The sequence below is a fragment of the Protomyctophum bolini genome, assembly GCF_963924005.1.
Source record: "Protomyctophum bolini genome assembly, chromosome: 19".
Classification (NCBI taxonomy): Eukaryota; Metazoa; Chordata; class Actinopteri; order Myctophiformes; family Myctophidae; genus Protomyctophum; species Protomyctophum bolini.
Window position 1 is genome coordinate 34960383 of NC_137880.1, and position 27782 is coordinate 34988164.

General features: G+C 38.9%; 1 protein-coding gene across 1 annotated transcript in view; it reads right to left on the reverse strand.

Moving 5' to 3' along the window:
* The window catches only part of LOC308334697 (deoxyribonuclease-1-like), a gene marked incomplete at both ends in the record, with an annotated part of 53197 nt that overhangs the window by 16613 nt on the left and 8802 nt on the right, over positions 1–27782 (reverse strand). The window contains 7 exons of the mRNA XM_080791501.1: positions 7395–7497; positions 8146–8243; positions 22823–22831; positions 23072–23168; positions 24942–25087; positions 26799–26923; positions 27360–27451. Coding sequence (XP_080647627.1) covers positions 7395–7497; positions 8146–8243; positions 22823–22831; positions 23072–23168; positions 24942–25087; positions 26799–26923; positions 27360–27451 — 670 coding nt within the window. The remainder of the gene's footprint in view (positions 1–7394; positions 7498–8145; positions 8244–22822; positions 22832–23071; positions 23169–24941; positions 25088–26798; positions 26924–27359; positions 27452–27782) is intronic.

Here is a 27782-nt window from a genome sequence, read left to right on the forward strand (position 1 = left end):
GGTCCAAAATGATGAGAAACGAGGCTAATTTTTTTTTTCAAAATTTCAAAAAACATGGGCTATAACCCATCGTTTTTTTAATTTTTGTCAAATCATCAAAAATGATGAAAAACGGCGCGCTATAGTATGCCGGACGATATACGCTATAGCCCATGGTCCAAAATGATGAGAAACAAGGATAACTTTTTTTTCAAAATTTTGAAAAACATGGGCTATAACCCATCGTTTTATTTTAATTTTTTCAAATCATCAAAAATGATGAAAAACGGCGCGCTATAGTATGCCGTACGATATAGGCTATAGCCCATGGTCCAAAATGATGAGAAACGAGGCTAACCTTTTTTTTCAAAATTTCAAAAAACATGGGCTATAACCCATCGTTTTTTTTTTTTTTTTTTTTTTGTCAAATCATCAAAAATGATGAAAAACGTCCGCTATAGTATGCCGTACGATATACGCTATAGCCCATGGTCCAAAATGATGAGAAACGAGGATAACTTTTTTTTCAAAATGTCAAAAAACATGGGCTATAACCCATCGTTTTTTTTTATTTTTGTCAAATCATCAAAAATGATGAAAAACGGCGCGCTATAGTATGCCGTACGATATAGGCTATAGCCCATGGTCCAAAATGATGAGAAACGAGGCTAACTTTTTTTTTCAAAATTTCAAAAAACATGGGCTATAACCCATCGTTTTTTTAATTTTTTAATTTTTGTCAAATCATCAAAAATGATGAAAAACGTCCGCTATAGTATGCCGTACGATATACGCTATAGCCCATGGTCCAAAATGATGAGAAACGAGGATAACTTTTTTTTCAAAATTTCAAAAAACATGGGCTATAACCCATCGTTTTTTAAATTTTTAAATTTTTGTCAAATCATCAAAAATGATGAAAAACGTCTGCTATAGTATGCCGTACGATATACGCTATAGCCCATGGTCCAAAATGATGAGAAACGAGGATAACTTTTTTTTCAAAATTTCAAAAAACATGGGCTATAACCCATCGTTTTTTTCATTTTTGTCAAATCATCAAAAATGATGAAAAACGGCGCGCTATAGTATGCCGTACGATATAGCCCATGGTCCAAAATGATGAGAAACGAGGATAACTTTTTTTTCAAAATTTCAAAAAACATGGGCTATAACCCATCGTTTTTTTCATTTTTTCATTTTTGTCAAATCATCAAAAATGATGAAAAACGGCGCGCTATAGTATGCCGTACGATATACGCTATAGCCCATGGTCCAAAATGATGAGAAACGAGGATAACTTTTTTTTCAAAATTTCAAAAAACATGGGCTATAACCCATCGTTTTTTTTTATTTTTGTCAAATCATCAAAAATGATGAAAAACGGCGCGCTATAGTATGCCGTACGATATAGGCTATAGCCCATGGTCCAAAATGATGAGAAACGAGGCTAACTTTTTTTTTCAAAATTTCAAAAAACATGGGCTATAACCCATCGTTTCTTAAATTTTTAAATTTTTGTCAAATCATCAAAAATGATGAAAAACGTCTGCTATAGTATGCCGTACGATATACGCTATAGCCCATGGTCCAAAATGATGAGAAACGAGGATAACTTTTTTTTCAAAATTTCAAAAAACATGGGCTATAACCCATCGTTTTTTTTATTTTTTCATTTTTGTCAAATCATCAAAAATGATGAAAAATGGCGCGCTATAGTATGCCGTACGATATAGGCTATAGCCCATGGTCCAAAATGATGAGAAACGAGGCTAACTTTTTTTTTCAAAATTTCAAAAAACATGGGCTATAACCCATCGTTTTTTTAATTTTTAATTTTTTGTCAAATCATCAAAAATGATGAAAAACGGCGCGCTATAGTATGCCGTACGATATACGCTATAGCCCATGGTCCAACATGATGAGAAACGAGGATAACTTTTTTTTCAAAATTTCAAAAAACATGGGCTATAACCCATCGTTTTTTTTTTTTTTTTGTCAAATCATCAAAAATGATGAAAAACGGCGCGCTATAGTATGCCGTACGATATAGGCTATAGCCCATGGTCCAAAATGATGAGAAACGAGGCTAACTTTTTTTTTCAAAATTTCAAAAAACATGGGCTATAACCCATCGTTTTTTTAATTTTTAAATTTTTGTCAAATCATCAAAAATGATGAAAAACGGCGCGCTATAGTATGCCGTACGATATAGGCTATAGCCCATGGTCCAAAATGATGAGAAACGAGGCTAACTTTTTTTTTCAAAATTTCAAAAAACATGGGCTATAACCCATCGTTTTTTTAATTTTTTAATTTTTGTCAAATCATCAAAAATGATGAAAAACGTCCGCTATAGTATGCCGTACGATATACGCTATAGCCCATGGTCCAAAATGATGAGAAACGAGGATAACTTTTTTTTCAAAATGTCAAAAAACATGGGCTATAACCCATCGTTTTTTTTTATTTTTGTCAAATCATCAAAAATGATGAAAAACGGCGCGCTATAGTATGCCGTACGATATAGGCTATAGCCCATGGTCCAAAATGATGAGAAACGAGGCTAACTTTTTTTTTCAAAATTTCAAAAAACATGGGCTATAACCCATCGTTTTTAAAATTTTTTAATTTTTGTCAAATCATCAAAAATGATGAAAAACGTCTGCTATAGTATGCCGTACGATATACGCTATAGCCCATGGTCCAAAATGATGAGAAACGAGGATAACTTTTTTTTCAAAATTTCAAAAAACATGGGCTATAACCCATCGTTTTTTTTATTTTTGTCAAATCATCAAAAATGATGAAAAACGGCGCGCTATAGTATGCCGTACGATATACGCTATAGCCCATGGTCCAAAATGATGATAAACGAGGATAACTTTTTTTTCAAAATTTCAAAAAACATGGGCTATAACCCATCGTTTTTTTCATTTTTTCATTTTTGTCAAATCATCAAAAATGATGAAAAACGGCGCGCTATAGTATGCCGTACGATATACGCTATAGCCCATGGTCCAAAATGATGAGAAACGAGGATAACTTTTTTTTCAAAATTTCAAAAAACATGGGCTATAACCCATCGTTTTTTTTTATTTTTGTCAAATCATCAAAAATGATGAAAAACGGCGCGCTATAGTATGCCGTACGATATAGGCTATAGCCCATGGTCCAAAATTATGAGAAACGAGGCTAACTTTTTTTTTCAAAATTTCAAAAAACATGGGCTATAACCCATCGTTTTTTTAATTTTTAAATTTTTGTCAAATCATCAAAAATGATTAAAAACGTCTGCTATAGTATGCCGTACGATATACGCTATAGCCCATGGTCCAAAATGATGAGAAACGAGGATAACTTTTTTTTCAAAATTTCAAAAAACATGGGCTATAACCCATCGTTTTTTTTATTTTTTCATTTTTGTCAAATCATCAAAAATGATGAAAAATGGCGCGCTATAGTATGCCGTACGATATAGGCTATAGCCCATGGTCCAAAATGATGAGAAACGAGGCTAACTTTTTTTTTCAAAATTTCAAAAAACATGGGCTATAACCCATCGTTTTTTTAATTTTTAAATTTTTGTCAAATCATCAAAAATGATGAAAAACGGCGCGCTATAGTATGCCGTACGATATACGCTATAGCCCATGGTCCAAAATGATGAGAAACGAGGATAACTTTTTTTTCAAAATTTCAAAAAACATGGGCTATAACCCATCGTTTTTTTTTATTTTTGTCAAATCATCAAAAATGATGAAAAACGGCGCGCTATAGTATGCCGTACGATATAGGCTATAGCCCATGGTCCAAAATTATGAGAAACGAGGCTAACTTTTTTTTTCAAAATTTCAAAAAACATGGGCTATAACCCATCGTTTTTTTAATTTTTAAATTTTTGTCAAATCATCAAAAATGATTAAAAACGTCTGCTATAGTATGCCGTACGATATACGCTATAGCCCATGGTCCAAAATGATGAGAAACGAGGATAACTTTTTTTTCAAAATTTCAAAAAACATGGGCTATAACCCATCGTTTTTTTTATTTTTTCATTTTTGTCAAATCATCAAAAATGATGAAAAATGGCGCGCTATAGTATGCCGTACGATATAGGCTATAGCCCATGGTCCAAAATGATGAGAAACGAGGCTAACTTTTTTTTTCAAAATTTCAAAAAACATGGGCTATAACCCATCGTTTTTTTAATTTTTAAATTTTTGTCAAATCATCAAAAATGATGAAAAACGGCGCGCTATAGTATGCCGTACGATATACGCTATAGCCCATGGTCCAACATGATGAGAAACGAGGATAACTTTTTTTTCAAAATTTCAAAAAACATGGGCTATAACCCATCGTTTTTTTTTATTTTTGTCAAATCATCAAAAATGATGAAAAACGGCACGCTATAGTATGCCGTACGATATAGGCTATAGCCCATGGTCCAAAATGATGAGAAACGAGGCTAACTTTTTTTTTCAAAATTTCAAAAAACATGGGCTATAACCCATCGTTTTTTTAATTTTTAAATTTTTGTCAAATCATCAAAAATGATGAAAAACGGCGCGCTATAGTATGCCGTACGATATAGGCTATAGCCCATGGTCCAAAATGATGAGAAACGAGGCTAACTTCTTTTTTCAAAATTTCAAAAAACATGGGCTATAACCCATCGTTTTTTTAATTTTTTAATTTTTGTCAATCATCAAAAATGATGAAAAACGGCGCGCTATAGTATGCCGTACGATATACGCTATAGCCCATGGTCCAAAATGATGAGAAACGAGGATAACTTTTTTTTCAAAATTTCAAAAAACATGGGCTATAACCCATCGTTTTTTTCATTTTTTCATTTTTGTCAAATCATCAAAAATGATGAAAAACGGCGCGCTATAGTATGCCGTACGATATAGGCTATAGCCCATGGTCCAAAATGATGAGAAACGAGGCTAACTTTTTTTTTCAAAATTTCAAAAAACATGGGCTATAACCCATCGTTTTTTTAATTTTTTAATTTTTGTCAAATCATCAAAAATGATGAAAAACGGCGCGCTATAGTATGCCGTACGATATACGCTATAGCCCATGGTCCAAAATGATGAGAAACGAGGATAACTTTTTTTTCAAAATTTCAAAAAACATGGGCTATAACCCATCGTTTTTTTAATTTTTTAATTTTTGTCAAATCATCAAAAATGATGAAAAACGGCGCGCTATAGTATGCCGTACGATATACGCTATAGCCCATGGTCCAAAATGATGAGAAACGAGGATAACTTTTTTTTCAAGATTTCAAAAAACATGGGCTATAACCCATCGTTTTTTTCATTTTTTCATTTTTGTCAAATCATCAAAAATGATGAAAAACGGCGCGCTATAGTATGCCGTACGATATAGGCTATAGCCCATGGTCCAAAATGATGAGAAACGAGGCTAACCTTTTTTTTCAAAATTTCAAAAACATGGGCTATAACCCATCGTTTTTTTAATTTTTTAATTTTTGTCAAATCATCAAAAATGATGAAAAACGTCCGCTATAGTATGCCGTACGATATACGCTATAGCCCATGGTCCAAAATGATGAGAAACGAGGATAACTTTTTTTTCAAAATTTCAAAAAACATGGGCTATAACCCATCGTTTTTTTCATTTTTTCATTTTTGTCAAATCATCAAAAATGATGAAAAACGGCGCGCTATAGTATACCGTACGATATACGCTATAGCCCATGGTCCAAAATGATGAGAAACGAGGATAACTTTTTTTTCAAAATTTCAAAAAACATGGGCTATAACCCATCGTTTTTTTTTATTTTTGTCAAATCATCAAAAATGATGAAAAACGGCGCGCTATAGTATGCCGTACGATATAGGCTATAGCCCATGGTCCAAAATGATGAGAAACGAGGCTAACTTTTTTTTCAAAATTTCAAAAAACATGGGCTATAACCCATCGTTTTTTTAATTTTTTAATTTTTGTCAAATCATCAAAAATGATGAAAAACGGCAAGCTATAGTATGCCGTACGATATACGCTATAGCCCATGGTCCAAAATGATGAGAAACGAGGATAACTTTTTTTTCAAAATTTCAAAAAACATGGGCTATAACCCATCGTTTTTTGTTTTTTTTTGTCAAATCATCAAAAATTATGAAAAACGGCGCGCTATAGTATGCCGTACGATATAGGCTATAGCCCATGGTCCAAAATGATGAGAAACGAGGCTAACTTTTTTTTTCAAAATTTCAAAAAACATGGGCTATAACCCATCGTTTTTTAAATTTTTAAATTTTTGTCAAATCATCAAAAATGATGAAAAACGGCGCGCTATAGTATGCCGTACGATATACGCTATAGCCCATGGTCCAAAATGATGAGAAACGAGGATAACTTTTTTTTCAAAATTTCAAAAAACATGGGCTATAACCCATCGTTTTTTTCATTTTTTCATTTTTGTCAAATCATCAAAAATGATGAAAAACGGCGCGCTATAGTATGCCGTACGATATAGGCTATAGCCCATGGTCCAAAATGATGAGAAACGAGGCTAATTTTTTTTTTCAAAATTTCAAAAAACATGGGCTATAACCCATCGTTTTTTTAATTTTTGTCAAATCATCAAAAATGATGAAAAACGGCGCGCTATAGTATGCCGGACGATATACGCTATAGCCCATGGTCCAAAATGATGAGAAACAAGGATAACTTTTTTTTCAAAATTTTGAAAAACATGGGCTATAACCCATCGTTTTATTTTATTTTTGTCAAATCATCAAAAATTATGAAAAACGGCGCGCTATAGTATGCCGTACGATATAGGCTATAGCCCATGGTCCAAAATGATGAGAAACGAGGCTAACCTTTTTTTTCAAAATTTCAAAAAACATGGGCTATAACCCATCGTTTTTTTAATTTTTTAATTTTTGTCAAATCATCAAAAATGATGAAAAACGTCCGCTATAGTATGCCGTACGATATACGCTATAGCCCATGGTCCAAAATGATGAGAAACGAGGATAACTTTTTTTTCAAACTTTCAAAAAACATGGGCTATAACCCATCGTTTTTAAAATTTTAAAATTTTTGTCAAATCATCAAAAATGATGAAAAACGGCGCGCTATAGTATGCCGTACGATATACGCTATAGCCCATGGTCCAACATGATGAGAAACGAGGATAACTTTTTTTTCAAAATTTCAAAAAACATGGGCTATAACCCATCGTTTTTGTCATTTCGTCATTTTTTTCAAATCTTCAAAAATGATGAAAAACTGCGCGCTATAGTATGCCGTACGATATGGGCTAGATACTGGTGATACTTCGACGGGGCGACAGCAGACGGCTGACAAATCCGATTTGCTTGTCAGAGCCTTAGGACCATCTGTCCACACTGTTATGCCCCCCTCACCTGGTCCTTGGTGAGTTTGACCTCCATGGCCTGGCACTCTGCGTTGACCACACTCCTCACCTCCCTGGGACTCAGTGGGTCCAGGTGCAGGGTGGGCCACAACCTGGGCAGGCAAACACACACAACCATTTACAATTAAAGACGGATTTATACTTTGTCTTATGGCGGTATCGCGCATCTAAAATCGCCGTTCAATAACCTCACAACACGCACAAGTTGTGAGCTTGTAGATTAGCCATTGTGAGCATGTGATACCGACATGCAACGGAGCATTAATTGACTAACTACGCGCCCACTAATGGCACGCATATACCATACACGTCCCGTACTTTATTACATGAAAGCAGTGCTTTTTCCCACAGATGAAGAATAAATAAAGGCTCGTCTGTTGTTGTTTTTTTCCGAACCCAGCGCTTTGTTGAAGTTAACAATTACAAAAGTAAAGACTGCAACTCAAGGGGCTTATCCTTTAGTGAAATTTTTTAATACATTTCAAAATGAAATAAAAGCAATAACACAGCATACCTGCTCTGCTGTACGGTGAAATATAGTCACTGTAGGGTCAACATATCTCACAGTATAGTACCCGCTCTTGTACTGTACGTTATCTGTTCCAATGCTTCCATATCTAAATACCTTTCTGAACAAGCAATAACAGGATACACATGCTGGATGCGATTGCACGTAGCTTCATTGACAACAACTGAATATTTGATGATAGATACTTGGTCTATTTTCTGATGTGTCTCACCTCCAGGCCTGAGGACATGTTTCCACATTGACAGACACCACCACTCTCACGTTGACGGGCAGAGGGTCAATCAGCCACTTCATGTGCCTTTCAGCTTGCTGGAAGCAAAAGAGAAAAGCCTTGTGAATGTCTGCTTCATGTGACTGTTTGACACAGTGGTTCTCAACCTGTGGGTCGGCCTGGGGGTCCCCACATGATTTTGGGGGGGGGGTCAGATCATTGTCAATAAAATGATGAGAAACGAGGATAACTTTTTTTTTCAAAATTTCAAAAAACATGGGCTATAACCCATCGTTTTTGTCATTTCGTAATTTTTTTCAAATCCTCAAAAATGATGAAAAACTGCGCGCTATAGTATGCCGTACGATATGGGCTATAACCCACGGTCCAAAATGATGAGAAACGAGGCTAACTTTTTTTTTCAAAATTTCAAAAAACATGGGCTATAACCCGTCGTTTTTGTCATTTTTTCATTTTTTTCAAATCCTCAAAAATGATGAAAAACGGCGCGCTATAGTATGCCGTACGATATGGGCTATAGCCCATGGTCCAAAATGATGAGAAACGAGGATAACTTTTTTTTTCAAAATTTCAAAAAACATGGGCTATAACCCATCGTTTTTGTCATTTCGTCATTTTTTTCAAATCTTCAAAAATGATGAAAAACTGCGCGCTATAGTATGCCGTACGATATGGGCTATAGCCCACGGTCCAAAATGATGAAAAACGAGGCTAACTTTTTTTTTCAAAATTTCAAAAAACATGGGCTATAACCCATCGTTTTTGTCATTTCGTCATTTTTTTCAAATCCTCAAAAATGATGAAAAACTGCGCGCTATAGTATGCCGTACGATATGGGCTATAGCCCACGGTCCAAAATGATGAGAAACGAGGCTAACTTTTTTTTTCAAAATTTCAAAAAACATGGGCTATAACCCATCGTTTTTGTCATTTTTTCATTTTTTTCAAATCCTCAAAAATGATGAAAAACGGCGCGCTATAGTATGCCGTACGATATGGGCTATAGCCCACGGTCCAAAATGATGAGAAACGAGGCTAACTTTTTTTTTCAAAATTTCAAAAAACATGGGATATAACCCATCGTTTTTGTCATTTCGTCATTTTTTTCAAATCCTCAAAAAAGATGAAAAACGGCGCGCTATAGTATGCCGTACGATATGGGCTATAGCCCACGGTCCAAAATGATGAAAAACGAGGCTAACTTTTTTTTTCAAAATTTCAAAAAACATGGGCTATAACCCATCGTTTTTGTCATTTCGTCATTTTTTTCAAATCCTCAAAAATGATGAAAAACTGCACGCTATAGTATGCCGTACGATATGGGCTATAGCCCACGGTCCAAAATGATGAGAAACGAGGCTAACTTTTTTTTTCAAAATTTCAAAAAACATGGGCTATAACCCATCGTTTTTGTCATTTTTTCATTTTTTTCAAATCCTCAAAAATGATGAAAAACGGCGCGCTATAGTATGCCGTACGATATGGGCTATAGCCCACGGTCCAAAATGATGAGAAACGAGGCTAACTTTTTTTTTCAAAATTTCAAAAAACATGGGATATAACCCATCGTTTTTGTCATTTCGTCATTTTTTTCAAATCCTCAAAAAAGATGAAAAACGGCGCGCTATAGTATGCCGTACGATATGGGCTATAGCCCATGGTCCAAAATGATGAGAAACGAGGCTAACTTTTTTTTTCAAAATTTCAAAAAACATGGGCTATAACCCATCGTTTTTGTCATTTCATCATATATACTCTCAGAGTTACAGACCTGTAATGTGTTACACTCTCAGAGTTACATTTGGTTCGCGTGTGCATGCGCGTGTGTAGGTGCATGTGTGCGTGCGTGTGTGTACGCTTCAATGACCACTGTTGGACCCCATGGGGATCAGGGACCTCTGGGAGCCACCCATAATCAAAACGGTCACAGCAAACTCTGTTGCATCACAACTGGTGGCCAACAGTCGTAACGAACACCGCCGCCGACCCACAGGAGAATACCATCGCACAGTGATATCAGACCAACCACAATCAGCCAGCCCTCAAACCAAACCCTTCGACCTAGAATAACTCGAAACTGCAATGGGAAAGTTGAAACCCGGAAAAGCAGCAGCGATTGATGACATACTGGCAGAAATGATACAGCACCTGGGACCTAACGCAAAGACCTGGCTTGTGGGGATGCTGAACACATGCATGGCACAGAAAACCATCCCTTCTGTCTGGAAAAAGGCCAAAGTGGTTGCAATCCACAAACCTGGCAAAGACCCATCATCCCCAAAGAGCTACCGACCCATTTCACTCCTCTGCATCACCTACAAGCTTTATGAGAGGCTGCTACTCCAACGCCTCGAAAAAAATGACGAAATGACAAAAACGATGGGTTATAGCCCATGTTTTTTGAAATTTTGAAAAAAAAAGTTATCCTCGTTTCTCATCATTTTGGACCATGGGCTATAGCCCAAATCGTACGGCATACTATAGCGCGCCGTTTTTCATCATTTTTGAGGATTCGAAAAAAAATTAAAAATGACAAAAACGATGGGTTATAGCCCATGTTTTTTGAAATTTTGGAAAAAAAAGTTAGCCTCGTTTCTCATCATTTTGGACCGTGGGCTATAGCCCATATCGTACGGCATACTATAGCGAGCAGTTTTTCATCATTTTTGAGGATTTGAAAAAAATGACGAAATGACAAAAACGATGGGTTATAGCCCATGTTTTTTGAAATTTTGAAAAAAAAAGTTATCCTCGTTTCTCATCATTTTGGACCATGGGCTATAGCCCATATCGTACGGCATACTATAGCGCGCCGTTTTTCATCATTTTTGAGGATTCGGAAAAAATGAAAAAATGACAAAAACGATGGGTTATAGCCCATGTTTTTTGAAATTTTGGAAAAAAAAGTTAGCCTCGTTTCTCATCATTTTGGACCGTGGGCTATAGCCCATATCGTACGGCATACTATAGCGAGCAGTTTTTCATCATTTTTGAGGATTTGAAAAAAATGACGAAATGACAAAAACGATGGGTTATAGCCCATGTTTTTTGAAATTTTGAAAAAAAAAGTTAGCCTCGTTTCTCATCATTTTGGACCGTGGGCTATAGCCCATATCGTACGGCATACTATAGCTCGCAGTTTTTCATCATTTTTGAAGATTTGAAGAAAATGACGAAATGACAAAAACGATGGGTTATAGCCCATGTTTTTTGAAATTTTGGAAAAAAAAGTTAGCCTCGTTTCTCATCATTTTGGACCGCGGGCTATAGCCCATATCGTACGGCATACTATAGCGAGCAGTTTTTCATCATTTTTGAGGATTTGAAGAAAATGACGAAATGACAAAAACGATGGGTTATAGCCCATGTTTTTTGAAATTTTGAAAAAAAAAGTTATCCTCGTTTCTCATCATTTTGGACCATGGGCTATAGCCCAAATCGTACGGCATACTATAGCGCGCCGTTTTTCATCATTTTTGAGGATTCGAAAAAAAATTAAAAATGACAAAAACGATGGGTTATAGCCCATGTTTTTTGAAATTTTGGAAAAAAAAGTTAGCCTCGTTTCTCATCATTTTGGACCGTGGGCTATAGCCCATATCGTACGGCATACTATAGCGAGCAGTTTTTCATCATTTTTGAGGATTTGAAAAAAATGACGAAATGACAAAAACGATGGGTTATAGCCCATGTTTTTTGAAATTTTGGAAAAAAAAGTTAGCCTCGTTTCTCATCATTTTGGACCGTGGGCTATAGCCCATATCGTACGGCATACTATAGCGCGCAGTTTTTCATCATTTTTGAAGATTTGAAAAAAATGACGAAATGACAAAAACGATGGGTTATAGCCCATGTTTTTTGAAATTTTGAAAAAAAAAGTTATCCTCGTTTCTCATCATTTTGGACCATGGGCTATAGCCCATATCGTACGGCATACTATAGCGCGCCGTTTTTCATCATTTTTGAGGATTCGGAAAAAATGAAAAAATGACAAAAACGATGGGTTATAGCCCATGTTTTTTGAAATTTTGGAAAAAAAAGTTAGCCTCGTTTCTCATCATTTTGGACCGTGGGCTATAGCCCATATCGTACGGCATACTATAGCGAGCAGTTTTTCATCATTTTTGAGGATTTGAAAAAAATGACGAAATGACAAAAACGATGGGTTATAGCCCATGTTTTTTGAAATTTTGAAAAAAAAAGTTAGCCTCGTTTCTCATCATTTTGGACCGTGGGCTATAGCCCATATCGTACGGCATACTATAGCTCGCAGTTTTTCATCATTTTTGAAGATTTGAAGAAAATGACGAAATGACAAAAACGATGGGTTATAGCCCATGTTTTTTGAAATTTTGGAAAAAAAAGTTAGCCTCGTTTCTCATCATTTTGGACCGCGGGCTATAGCCCATATCGTACGGCATACTATAGCGAGCAGTTTTTCATCATTTTTGAGGATTTGAAGAAAATGACGAAATGACAAAAACGATGGGTTATAGCCCATGTTTTTTGAAATTTTGAAAAAAAAAGTTATCCTCGTTTCTCATCATTTTGGACCATGGGCTATAGCCCATATCGTACGGCATACTATAGCGCGCCGTTTTTCATCATTTTTGAGGATTTGAAAAAAATGACAAAATGACAAAAACGATGGGTTATAGCCCATGTTTTTTGAAATTTTGAAAAAAAAAGTTAGCCTCGTTTCTCATCATTTTGGACCGTGGGCTATAGCCCATATCGTACGGCATACTATAGCGCGCAGTTTTTCATCATTTTTGAAGATTTGAAAAAAATGACGAAATGACAAAAACGATGGGTTATAGCCCATGTTTTTTGAAATTTTGAAAAAAAAAGTTATCCTCGTTTCTCATCATTTTGGACCATGGGCTATAGCCCATATCGTACGGCATACTATAGCGCGCCGTTTTTCATCATTTTTGAAAAAAATTAAAAAATGACAAAAACGATGGGTTATAGCCCATGTTTTTTGAAATTTTGAAAAAAAAAGTTATCCTCGTTTCTCATCATTTTGGCTACTTTTGTATACATGTATACAGGACTGAAGTGGTTAATGCATGTTTTGTAATAAATATTTAAAAAAAATCTGCAAAGTAACTAGTAACAAATGTTTTCAAATAAATGTAGTGGAGGTAGAAGGATAATATTTGGATCAGAGATGTAGTTGTAGAAGTAAAAAATATTGGGGGAAAACTTTCAAGTGCAAATACCTCAAAATGTAAAGCACAACTTTAGTTTTTTTCAACCAAGGTTCATGTTTTAAGTTGTTATTAGAGAAACTAAAAGGTTTCATTTGCAGCTTTCTTTCGTTTTAGGGATTTTAGCAGTTTTTGACAGCGGGGCGGGGGCATTCGAGCGTAGGGCTAAATATGTATTTTTTTACAAAATGTTATGGCAATTTATTTTTTTATTTCCTACTAGACCCCAAGAAATCTGGCCACAAAAGATCACAGGATCTACTGAATGTGACTGACATATTGAGCGTATACACACAGTGTGACAAAAACGATGGGTTATAGCCCATGTTTTTTGAAATTTTGGAAAAAAAAGTTAGCCTCGTTTCTCATCATTTTGGACCGTGGGCTATAGCCCATATCGTACGGCATACTATAGCGAGCAGTTTTTCATCATTTTTGAGGATTTGAAAAAAATGACGAAATGACAAAAACGATGGGTTATAGCCCATGTTTTTTGAAATTTTGGAAAAAAAAGTTAGCCTCGTTTCTCATCATTTTGGACCGTGGGCTATAGCCCATATCGTACGGCATACTATAGCGCGCAGTTTTTCATCATTTTTGAAGATTTGAAAAAAATGACGAAATGACAAAAACGATGGGTTATAGCCCATGTTTTTTGAAATTTTGAAAAAAAAAGTTATCCTCGTTTCTCATCATTTTGGACCATGGGCTATAGCCCATATCGTACGGCATACTATAGCGCGCCGTTTTTCATCATTTTTGAGGATTCGGAAAAAATGAAAAAATGACAAAAACGATGGGTTATAGCCCATGTTTTTTGAAATTTTGGAAAAAAAAGTTAGCCTCGTTTCTCATCATTTTGGACCGTGGGCTATAGCCCATATCGTACGGCATACTATAGCGAGCAGTTTTTCATCATTTTTGAGGATTTGAAAAAAATGACGAAATGACAAAAACGATGGGTTATAGCCCATGTTTTTTGAAATTTTGAAAAAAAAAGTTAGCCTCGTTTCTCATCATTTTGGACCGTGGGCTATAGCCCATATCGTACGGCATACTATAGCTCGCAGTTTTTCATCATTTTTGAAGATTTGAAGAAAATGACGAAATGACAAAAACGATGGGTTATAGCCCATGTTTTTTGAAATTTTGGAAAAAAAAGTTAGCCTCGTTTCTCATCATTTTGGACCGCGGGCTATAGCCCATATCGTACGGCATACTATAGCGAGCAGTTTTTCATCATTTTTGAGGATTTGAAGAAAATGACGAAATGACAAAAACGATGGGTTATAGCCCATGTTTTTTGAAATTTTGAAAAAAAAAGTTATCCTCGTTTCTCATCATTTTGGACCATGGGCTATAGCCCATATCGTACGGCATACTATAGCGCGCCGTTTTTCATCATTTTTGAGGATTTGAAAAAAATGACAAAATGACAAAAACGATGGGTTATAGCCCATGTTTTTTGAAATTTTGAAAAAAAAAGTTAGCCTCGTTTCTCATCATTTTGGACCGTGGGCTATAGCCCATATCGTACGGCATACTATAGCGCGCAGTTTTTCATCATTTTTGAAGATTTGAAAAAAATGACGAAATGACAAAAACGATGGGTTATAGCCCATGTTTTTTGAAATTTTGAAAAAAAAAGTTATCCTCGTTTCTCATCATTTTGGACCATGGGCTATAGCCCATATCGTACGGCATACTATAGCGCGCCGTTTTTCATCATTTTTGAAAAAAATTAAAAAATGACAAAAACGATGGGTTATAGCCCATGTTTTTTGAAATTTTGAAAAAAAAAGTTATCCTCGTTTCTCATCATTTTGGCTACTTTTGTATACATGTATACAGGACTGAAGTGGTTAATGCATGTTTTGTAATAAATATTTAAAAAAAATCTGCAAAGTAACTAGTAACAAATGTTTTCAAATAAATGTAGTGGAGGTAGAAGGATAATATTTGGATCAGAGATGTAGTTGTAGAAGTAAAAAATATTGGGGGAAAACTTTCAAGTGCAAATACCTCAAAATGTAAAGCACAACTTTAGTTTTTTTCAACCAAGGTTCATGTTTTAAGTTGTTATTAGAGAAACTAAAAGGTTTCATTTGCAGCTTTCTTTCGTTTTAGGGATTTTAGCAGTTTTTGACAGCGGGGCGGGGGCATTCGAGCGTAGGGCTAAATATGTATTTTTTTACAAAATGTTATGGCAATTTATTTTTTTATTTCCTACTAGACCCCAAGAAATCTGGCCACAAAAGATCACAGGATCTACTGAATGTGACTGACATATTGAGCGTATACACACAGTGTGGCTTCCCCCAGTAGGCTACCTTCACATTCAGTAGATCATGTGATCTTCCGTGGCCAGATGCAATTTCCTGGGATCTAGTAGGACTATAGTAAATAATAAAAAAATAAATCACCATAAAACGTTGTACAAAAATACATATTTAGCCCACATGCTCGAATAACATTCATCTTTTACTTTCTCTGATAACCTAAAACATGAACCTTGGTTGATCAAAACTAAAGTTGTCCTTTGAGGAATGACCGAAGAACTCAAATTCCCTGGAAAACTGTTTTTGAGTGGTGTCACTCCCTTGGGTGGCTGGGTGGCTGTGTCTGAGCACGAAAACAGCATGGTTTTTTTTCACCACCTGTGTGCAGCCTAACGCACACACAAACACACACACTCACGTATTAACTGTAAATATGATGATTTCGGGTGTGCCAGTACAGTACAGTACAGTACAGTACAGTACACATTAGACTAGAGACCCCCACACGGTAACCATTTCGGACACGGGGCGGCACGCGGGAAACGGGCCAGCACCCTGGGTGCGTTGCTGTAGGTCTGGAACTTTTTGCGCAGTGAACACTGTAATAACATAACTGTAACAGTGTAACATCATTGTAACAACACTCACCGGTCTGCCAGGGCCACAGGCCGGGGAGAGGCAGGGAGCCAAATCTGTACCTCTCCCCCACCGCCGTTCTGAGGAGGGTTCCAGATCCCCTACCGCCGTTCTGAGGAGGGTTCCAGATCCCCCAACGCCGTTCTGAGGAGGGTTCCAGATCCCCTACCGCCGTTCTGAGGAGGGTTCCAGATCCCCCAACGCCGTTCTGAGGAGGGTTCCAGATCCCCTACCGCCGTTCTGAGGAGGGTTCCAGATCCCCCACCGCCGTTCTGAGGAGGGTTCCAGACAAGGGCTCCAGGCATCGTTTTCCTTTCAAAATAAACAAAGAAAAAAGGATTAGACCTGAGGACAATTCTACAAATGCCTTATAAATCCTGACAGTTTTGTGAAAAAAAATCATGTTTCTATGTCAGTGGTTCTCAAACATTTTCATGTCAAGGACCCTCATCTGAAAATATGCTGTTCCAAGGACCCCCCCGCCCCCCAGAAGAAAATATTTGAGTTAAAAACGTTCGCTCTGAAATAATATATTAAATGATTTGTGCCACATTTTCAACAAAAAAAAACAACTACAAGCTCATCTACAAGCACATGAGCTTGTAGATCTAACATATTGCTTAACACCAAAAGGGATTCCCGCCCTCAATGTGTGAAAAATAATCACACCTGTGTGAAGTGAGGGGCCATTTGAGCCACGGAACCACCATTTGGCCTCTCAGACCCAAAAACTAAGGAATATTTTGGTGTCGTTGGAGAAGATGTTGTCCATCATTCCATGCTGTATTGATGTCGGTACCATTATTATATTATATACTGTATGTATATATATATATATATATATATATATATATATATATTATACTGTAGGAGATATAGAAGGCAGATGTTGATCAAAATAACAATTCTATATTATCTAATTGGGTAGACTTTTGAGAGCGTAAAATTAAACCAAATATTTGGTTTCATTTTACGCTCTCAAGAGTTAAAGATCTATAGAGCGTCGCAGTCCCGCTCCCTCGAGAGACCCGGATTTTTATTTTTTTTCCTCAGACTTTTCAAAAAAGTATTAATTTAAAGACGTTTACGCCGTGGACAAAGCCACCTGGAGTTGTGACAAACCATGAAAAAAAAGGCAGGATACAACACTATTTGTTTTTCTTACAAATTATTTGATCAGCCCAAAACATTGTGTTTGTCTAGCCGCAATTTGCAACTCTAGATTTTTTTACAATTGGCTGAATCTAGAGTTGCAATAACCTCCATCGACTTCCTATGCATTGTTTTGGTTTTGCATTGGTTTGTGACCTCCTGGTCTTAAATTACGTTAAACTCACCAACACTGCAGCTGTAGTCCAAGCTTGAATTATCCTCTTTCGATCTGGTGTCGCTTGTTTATCATAAAAGTCCCCCGTAAAGATGTTATGAGCTACTTTCTGTCCAAAATATTCCAAGAGTGACAATATCGAGCCGCCATTTTGATTTTTGCAACGTGCCATAAAACAAGATGTGAGGGGGAGCGCTTGTTTAATAGAATCTTACCTGCGCAGGTAAGACACCCAAAGAAGAGGCCGACGCCCTAGGGAGGGAGGGACGCTATTAAACAAGCACTCCCCCTCACATCTTGTTTTATGGCACGTTGCAAAAATCAAAATGGCAGCTCGATATTGTCACTCTTGGAATATTTTGGACAGAAAGTAGCTCATAACATCTTTACGGGGGACTTTTATGATAAACAAGCGACACCAGATCGAAAGAGGATAATTCAAGCTTGGACTACAGCTGCAATGTTGGTGAGTTTAACGTAATTTAAGACCAGGAGGTCACAAACCAATGCAAAACCAAAACAATGCATAGGAAGTCGATGGAGGTTATTGCAACTCTAGATTTCAACCAATTGTAAAAAAAATCTAGAGTTGCAAATTGCGGCTAGTGTTTGTCATGATTTCTGACCACTTGAGTTGAGTTGGCTCTGTCCGCGGCTTAAACATCTTCAAATAAATACTTTTTTAAAAGTCTATGAGGAAAATGAACGTTATTCTTTTCCGGGTCTCTCGTCGTCATGAAAGGGGGCGGGACTGCAACGCTCTATAAGGGTCCATTTGGGTACCATCATTTAGCTGGGGACCACCTAGCTGGAACCCTCTCAAGGACCACTGGTGGTCCCCGGACCACTGGTTGAGAACCACTGATTTAGATCATTACTACAAAACACACATTAAGCCCTATATACACTTCGGCCATTTGAAAATTGCTGATCTACAAGCATGCGATGTGACACATTGTTGAGTTTGTATAGATCTGCCATTTTCAAAATATCTGTATACAATTTATACATTTGAAAACGTGTGTGAAATAAATGGGACATTCTGCATAATAATTGCGACCGTAGATTACTATGAAAACCGGCAAAACCCGTGGCGTGACCCATCAGTCACTCCACCATATACGGGCATCAGTCCGTCACGCCTCGTGACACAAGCGAGAACAGAGCGACACGGAGGCTGCCGTGACACTCCATATATGGGCATTGCATTGGGACTGGATTACCAAGAAGCCCTGATAATTAAAGCTGCTAGAAGCAATATTTCTCAAAATTTTAAGGACATTTCTTTGAATTGATTTCTTTGGTATTCAGACAGCCAGATATGAGTAAAACGCTCAAAAAATAATGTTACGTCTCTGTAACACATCTAGGGGCCACAATCGGCATTCAAAGATGTTCCTAGAAGCTTTGTCATTGGTCGAAAAGGCAGTGGTAGAAAACACATTTATTTTACCCCAGCGTCCCCCACAAAGTGACCGGAAAATGAAGGGAAACTTCACCCTTTGTGCAAAACAATATTTGTTTAGAAGATTTAGAACATTGTCCCTTTAACCCATTTAGGCCCGACATCGAAATAAATAAAAAGTCCTCTTCTGAAAGAATATTATATTCAAAGATTTGTGCAGCATTTTCACAATTCTTCAAAAATAGCAGACCTACCAGTAAGACGCGCTATCGCGGGAAGCGAACGCAGCTGAGACCCTGCAGATCATGTCTGTCTGTCTGTCTGTCCCGCTGTTACTGTATATGTTGACCCTTTTGTGGCCCCTTTTGTGCCCATATATGGAGCTGAGTGATTGCTGATGCAACAAACTCCATATTTGGATAGCGGGACAGACACACAGACAGACAGACATGATCTGCTAGGTCTCATAGTAAGTGCTCACTACATTCGCAACAAGCTCGTAGCGCACCACTCGGTGGCGCGCTATGAGCTTGTAGATCTGCTATTTTTCAATAGCTAAAGTATGACATAATGCTTAGTTAAAACACCAAAAGGGGTTCCCGTCCATAATGGATTAATATTCACCAAAACCAGAGCAGAACTCCCACCACGAGACTCTGGCAATCGATCAATACAGTTGCAGCAACTATATTAATGGCAAGTATTTCATACAGCTCAAGTTAAAACATTGTTAACTATCCGTTTAAGCAAAAGCATCAATGCTTCCATGTCGAAATATGGTCGTCGGGATTTCAAAATGTACTTGATTGAACACCGTAGACATGTTATTTATTATTCATTCTGTGCAGGTAGCGCTCGTTTCAAGTCACTGAACGGCCCTGCATATCAACCCGGTTGAATTTGCACATAATGCAGGAGGCAGCAGCGCAGCCAGTTAACAACAACGAGCGCTTCCAAACTGCCAAAACTTTAAAACAAAAATCTGACCCTGAAGTGAGTGGTACTGTTCTTCCTGCTTTGGCAATGTAAACGTATGTTTTCTCATGCCAATAAAGCCCTTTGAATTGAATTGAATGGTACTGTAGTGTATCTGTCTGTTAGGCTGTGCAACAGTGACACCTGGTGGTGAACACACTATAGTTTCATGCTGTGACACACACTTAACAATAGCATATGTTAATGCGGTGCAACTTCCCATAGACAGCCCATTCACACACACACAGAGTTAATGGCAAGGTGCTAACAAGGTGCAACTTGCCATTGACAGCCCATTCATCCAAACAGAAAAGTCCTCTCTGATTGTATTAAACAAGGTCAAACTCACCAACATTGCAGCCATTATTAAAAAGCTCAAAAGCAGTACAAATAGGCTAATGGACCTTGAAAACCACTGAGCTAAATAAGCTAACAGTAGCCGTAGCCCAAGCCAACACCTGGCTGCAAACACTCGACTCACCTAGACCGCAGACTGCATGAGGACTTAAGTTTCCACAGCTTCTTGTAGAAGCTTTTGTTGTTGTTTTTCTCCAGCCTGGTAAAAACAACACTGACGGCCTACTCGATGTCCGTGTCAATGAAATGTTATGTTATGAGTTATTAATTAAAACAAACGGCTTTATTGTAGCAACAAACACTCTAGCAGCGTGGTGGTGTTGGCGTGGGTGTGGTTATTGATTTTACCAAAGGTACGTGGCGTGAGCGACCTGAGGACGCATGCGTCAAGGAACCCCCCCCCCCGCACGCACGCACGCACGCACGCGCGCACACACACACACACACACACACACACACACACACACACACACACACACACGCACAATGTATTTATTTATTAATTCATTAATTTCATGACAGTAAAACTGAATTGGCTGCATTGAAGTGTATGATTAAACTTTTCATGGTTTATATTAAATTGTTTTAAAAAGTTAATCATATAGTACTTATAGGCCTATAGTAAAAAGGCATGACGAAATATTAAAGAAGATAAAGCTCCAGTTGCCACGTATTGCTGTACTGCAATATATTTTGATGATAAATATTTTTTTTATGGAATATTTTATATTGGGTAAAATATACCCGTGTTTGGTGATTGGTGTAACAAAAAATATGTTTAGTGTTCTAGGGTTAATATAAGGTAACATTATGTCATCAGTATGAATGTAAGTGTTGAACTCTGCTGTCAGTCAGATGACAAGTCAACATTGGTGTATGCCTGTATGGCGTCTCGTATGACGCCGATCAGGCTAAAGCGGGGAAACGTTTTAGCTGTCAGACTCGCTGCTTTAGTCGCATGAGAATCACTGCTCCAGGCCAGGGTACTGCTTTTGTTACATTTTATAACAAATACCACAGTGAATCACAGCATAATGAAAGCGATTGCGGTCAACGAAGTTGGACCTTCCCCGTTCACCCCCTCTCTCCTTCCATTCATGAAATGCCTGAACAGCTGACTTTACTATGAATGACGTAGGCTAGTAGCACGCAACACCACGTGACCCATATAGCTGTCACCAACAATTGGTTACATCATTAATAAAGGGACACTTCACCCTTTTTGCAAAATAATATTATGTTAATGACGTTTAGAGGATTTAGAACACTTTCCTGGGGGTCTTTGTGTGCAAGAAGCAACTTTGAATATTTGACACCTGGAGGCGTGATCAATGCCATTTGGCTATTCTGACTTTCTGAGTGGCCAAAGAGCATCGATCACGCCTCCAGGTCTTTAGTTTACTCAAGTTATGGAATAAGACCTGGTACTTACTTAAGCTCTAAGATAATAAAAACACAATAAAAGAAACATAAATCACAACGGAAAATACAAGACACAAAAGAGTCGACACAGTCAGTGCATTCAGGCAGAGACGACAACGCGCAAGCTGGCTTCAGCCAAAGTTATAAAAGCGAGACACGAGGCGAGACATTATAGTGTAAATGTACAGTACAGTACAGTACAGGGCACCATTCTGATCTGGGAGGGTATACAGTAATAAAGCTCATTCCATAATGTGGGGGCTTCTATACTGAAATGGTGCCGTCTGCCTCTCGGTTTGTAAACCTGCCTTTTCTTTGGGACGGCAAACTGCTCAGCGGACCGCAGTGACCTTAAAATATATAGGACTATAAAAACTAGGACTGTGAAAGGTTAGAGAGGCACTGAGGCAACAAACCATTCTGTGATTTCTGAAGACAACAGGGAGCGCAGTGGAGAGTCCAACATCGGTGTGGTACGTATGACCACGCTTGTGGGTTCTATTTCTAATCACCATAATATGTGTGTAACGGCAATCTTTCACCTTCCAATGTATATTTGCACGTTACTTCACAGGCGCTGGGAGTGATCCTACACAGAGTACTAACAGAAACATAACAGATGGATGTCCAGTGTCTTGAATGCAGTTTTGGTGTATTTATTGAGCAGAAGTGAGCAGTTGAAATTAACATACCAGTGAAGTTATTGTATAAGTTTGTCTGTCTCGGTTCTGCTGCTGCTGGTCAGAAACTAAATAGAAGTGTCTATTTGTATGTCTCTAAATGTTTTTTGATGAATTGAACAAGGTGGACACTCCACAGTTAACAGTCCACTCACAGTTAACAGTCTTTGTATCGAGTTGTGCTTGAAATGTACTGTAATTCTGCAAACTGTTAATACATACTTCAATCAATCAATCAATCAATTGTAAATCGCTATATGCCTAAATTGTAAATTGTAATCAATCAATCAATCAATGCTGATTGGTTGTTGGAGCTAGACTTTCTTCTTTAGCTTCACCTCCACAGGGAAATGGTCACTGACCTGTTCTGCCTGCATGTGGAAAAGAGACATTTAGATAATGTACAACATATGTCTTTTTGCTTTCTTTTTAATAATTACTACGTCAGCTTCATTTGCCTTTTAGTGAAGACAAACTTTGCAAATTGTTGGATGTTTTACTCTGACTCGTTTTACTCGTTGACTGTCACACTTCTGATCAATGTTGATCAGTTATGAATGTGCATGCATGTACATTATTAAGACATATTATCAATGTGTTCAGTTAGTTACCTGCTTCTGGGTCAGGTCATGACTCGTCATGAAGTTATAGACCATAGCACTGTTGGCCACAACATGATGATCAAACATGTTTTTACTGGCCACGATCCTAGAGAGATGACAGCAGGACAGGAGATGTGTTTTTATTTTCAATGTTATACTGTGTGTGTGTGTGTGTGTGTGTGTGTGTGTGTGTGTGTGTGTGTGTGTGTGTGTGTGTGTGTGTGTGTGTGTGTCTGTGTGTGTGTGTGTGTGTGTGTGTGTGTGTGTGTGTGTGTGTGTGTGTGTGTGTGCGCGTGCATGTTAGTGCATTGATAGAATATCAGAATATTCAAATATTCGACTATAGCAAAACACTATTCAACACAAAACAAACAAGTTAAAATGTAATTATTCATTATTATTATTATTATTATTATAATGTGCCTCGACTCCTCCTCCTCCTGTCTCAAGTGAATGGCCTAGCGCGCAGCCCTCCTCATAATAAATACATACTGTACATGAATACACATTACACAGAATAAGTTAACAACAATGGAGGACAAATAAAGAGGCAGAGAAAAATGGGACTCGTGCTACACCAAAGCTTTTGTGTTTGGTAACAGAAAATATTGATAAGGTGTGGAAATAGGCCTAAGGGCCTTTCTGTGTGGAGTTTGCATGTTCTCCCCGTGTCCCCTAGGGTAGGTACCCTCACAAAAACATGCAGTAATCCTGGTCTCTAAACTGCCTCCCCCTGGCCAGCCGGGGCGCCTGATGGAGGGGAAAGGAACTGGTTGGAATAACGTGTTGCTTCCACGCGCTATACGTCCAACCAGGGAAACTCCCCCCTGTCAGGTGTAAAGGAGCAACTTGGACACTCAGGCATGAAGGAAGCATGAGTTAAGTCCGTTGCTCTCCCCAGGTTGGCGGAGGGTGTGTAGAGCCCAGGATCACATTAGATGATTGACACAGGGGTGAAAAATGGGTTACAAAATCGTGGGATAAAAAATATATTAGAAAAAAAAAGAAAAAAGGTGTGGAAATACTTTAGGAGAGAGGACATTATTTATTATACCTACTATAGAGCGCCGCAGTCCCTCCCCCTTTCAGAAAAGCGAGTGGCCCAGGAAATGAAACCCCAATGCATTCTCCCATCGGCACTTCTAATATAATTTATTTAAAGACGGTTACGCCGCGGACAAAGCCAACTCAGATCGTGACAAATCATGACAATGAACACAATGTTTTGGGGGGCGATCAAATCATTAGAAAGAAGAAAAGAAAGTCAGGAGACAACACTATTTGTTTTGTTTTTCGTCTTATACATTATTTAACCGTCTTTAAATGAATTAAATAAGAAGTGCCGATGGGAGAATGCATTGGGGTTTCATTTCCTGGGCCACTCGTTTTTCTGAAAGGGGGCGGGACTGCGGCGCTCTATAGGCTAGGACCATATACCTTTACCCATGGGGCCTGTTTCATTATGGTGAGTTTTTGATTGATAGAACCTTTTTAACAGTTTGCAGAATGGGTACAGTTCAATACAAAAGAAAAAGCACCACAACTTGTTTACATAAGGGTCCTCCATTTCCATGCAATGTTTGTCCCATTGGTTGGTGCGTGCAGTCAAATACTGCTATTTTTATTTATTTTTTACAAGTGGGGATCCCTAATGACTCAGTTTCACTGGTGGCTAGTCCAATCAGGTCACGGTTAATTTGTAAACAGCCACGGTGCAGAGCCACTCGTGACTGATGTTTGTCCCGACTTGCGCCGTTTCAACGAGAAGCCGAGAATTGCTCGTTTTTAGTGGATGAAAGAAATGTCATATTTCAGGGCGAATAATCGATAATACGACTCTAATTATGGTATTCGAGTAGACTACCAAAAATCACTGTACCTGTCATATGCATTTACGGTCTTCACCGTAGTGACAGCGTCGTCGTTGATCAGCCACTTGTAGTTAGCGGGTAGGATCAGTTTGACCTTGTCCTTCTCTGGGAGGTATGTGCCACCTGCGTTGAAGTCGCCCAGGAGCAGAACGTTCTGATACCAAGATGACAGAGACAGAGAGAGCATTAGTGCAGCAGCATAGATCAATATATTGGACCGATCGTTCACTTTATGATAAAAGCACCCACATTTGGCAGAAGAGTTGATAGATATGTTAATTGGGAACAAAACTGGATTTTGGGCCATCCCTAATTCCCGTTGTTGGTCAAATATGTCTAAATGACGCTCTAGCAGCTACAATATTTGCTGTAATCACACCTGTGTGAACTGAGCAGTGCAGGCTGTGTGTGTGACCCAAATGCGACCCCAATTAGCTGACTGCTCAGTGCTCGTAGTGAATGGCCTGGCTGCTCAACAGTGTGTGACCCAGGGGCACGGTGGCGCCCCCTAGGGGGCACGGTGGCACAGTCGGTAGTGCTGTCGCCTCATCAGTGCCCATACCCGAGGCGGGGTTGGCGAAAGGGCCTTTCTGTGTGGAGTTTGCATGTTCTCCCCGTGTCCCCTAGGGTAGGTACCCTCACATGTTCTCCCCGTGTCCCCTAGGGTAGGTACCCTCACATGTTCTCCCCGTGTCCCCTAGGGTAGGTACCCTCACATGTTCTCCCCGTGTCCCCTAGGGTAGGTATCCTCACATGTTCTCCCCGTGTCCCCTAGGGTAGGTACCCTCACATGTTCTCCCCGTGTCCCCTAGGGTAGGTACCCTCACATGTTCTCCCCGTGTCCCCTAGGGTAGGTACCCTCACATGTTCTCCCCGTGTCCCCTAGGGTAGGTACCCTCACATGTTCTCCCCGTGTCCCCTAGGGTAGGTACCCTCACATGTTCTCCCCGTGTCCCCTATAGGGTAGGTACCCTCACAAAAAACATGCAGTAATCCTGGTCTCTAAACTGCCTCCCCCTGGCCAGCCGGGGCGCCTGATGGAGGGGAAAGGAACTGGTTGGAATAACGTGTTCCTTCCACGCGCTACGTCCAACCAGGGAAACTCCCCCGTCAGGTGTAAAGGAGCAACTTGGACTCCTCATGCATAGAAGGAAGCAAACAAAACAAACAAACAAAAAAACAGTGTGTGACCCGAATCCGACCCCAATCATCTGCAGCTGTCGTCCGACAGACAGAGTTGTACTCTAAACGGACATATATTTATCACAAAAGATTGTTTTGTGATGATTAGGCCCCTCCCACTGCCACACCCCTTTTTTGGAAGACGTCATGGCCAGTTACTCAGCTGTTCTTTGGGTCATGACCAACCTTTTCAAAAAAGAAAATGCCGTGCAAATGTGTATACGTCTACTTGGAAGTTATGCACCTTTTTATGATACACACACAAAGGTGCAGTGCCGGTTCTAGGCCTTTAGTGGCCCTAAGCAACATAAAATGATGTGATCTCAAAGTGCACCAGATTGAAGCATTTTCATGGCAAATTTACAGATTTTTCTGGAACCCCCCCCGGCGTGGCAGGGCAGGGGGGGGTTCCAGAAAAATCTGTAAATTTGCCATGAAAATGCTTCAATCTGGTGCACTTTGAGATCAAAATTAAGAAGCTAGGTGGGGGCCACATGTGGCCAGTAGCCCATGTAAGGGATAGGGGATACATTAAAAAAATCTTCTCCCTGTGACGAGGCCCCCTCAGTGGTTGTGTGGTTATGCCTAGAACCGGCCCTGCACAGGTGACAGACACACACACGTGCGTGTGTGTGTGCGTGCGTGCGTGTGTTAGAGTGGAGGTAGAGATAGTAATTAATGACCTTGGTGGTCCAGGGAGGGTCTTTAGGGAGATCGTTCACCACACCAGCCAGAGCGTTGATCTCCTTCAGGGCGTTGGTGGGTGTGGCGTGCAGCGGTATCATCACAAAGTCAAATGACTCAGTCACTGTAGGAGACACAGGGATGGGTTGAAATATCATAACATTTATATTTTACATTATATTATATTATAATATTGTAGGATCCTACATTTCTTATTGGACACACGCATGCAGGTTGGTCAGGGTTGAACCGCTGGTGAGAACGTTGGAATCACTTCTAAATGGTGACAACCTGTCTAACTGCATACATATCGTCTTTGACTTTCAAAACTAAAGTCTAAACACTCTTAACGTCTAATTTGAAATATAATATATCATCATCTTAAAAAGGTGAGGACAAGCAACGTCTGTAACTGTCCGTCTGTATGTGCTCTTGTGAGGACATTTGCTTCTCACAACGATAGCAGAACAAACACATACAGTACACACGCCTCAACGATAGCAGAACAAACACATACAGTACACACGCCTCAGACAGTACACACGCCTCAGACAGTTTACCAGATCTGAACAATGCAGCGAAAGGTGGTCTGGAGAATTCAGTACGCGGGTCCGGGTACTGGTACGTGCCATGTAACTCCACTGTGCTGGAGCTAATAACAGGGAAAAATCAAAAAAATTAATCTGGTTAGGGTTATGGTTAATTGCGACCAAAGGTTGCAGTTACAGTAATGTAATCTCGCATTTCCCGTTCGTGTGTGTGTGTGTGTGTGTGTGTGTGTGTGTGTGTGTGTGTGTGTGCGCGTGTGTGTGTGGGCGTGCGATTCAGTATTTGGATTGATATACATTTTAGCCGCCCCCCAAATAGGGGAGAGCAGGGTCGGTTGATGCGCATTTTACTAATCCCTCCCTGCACAGAGATTAATTAATTTCAAGTAACCAAACTTTTTTGTGAACAAGATACACTTGTCCTCTCCCATTACC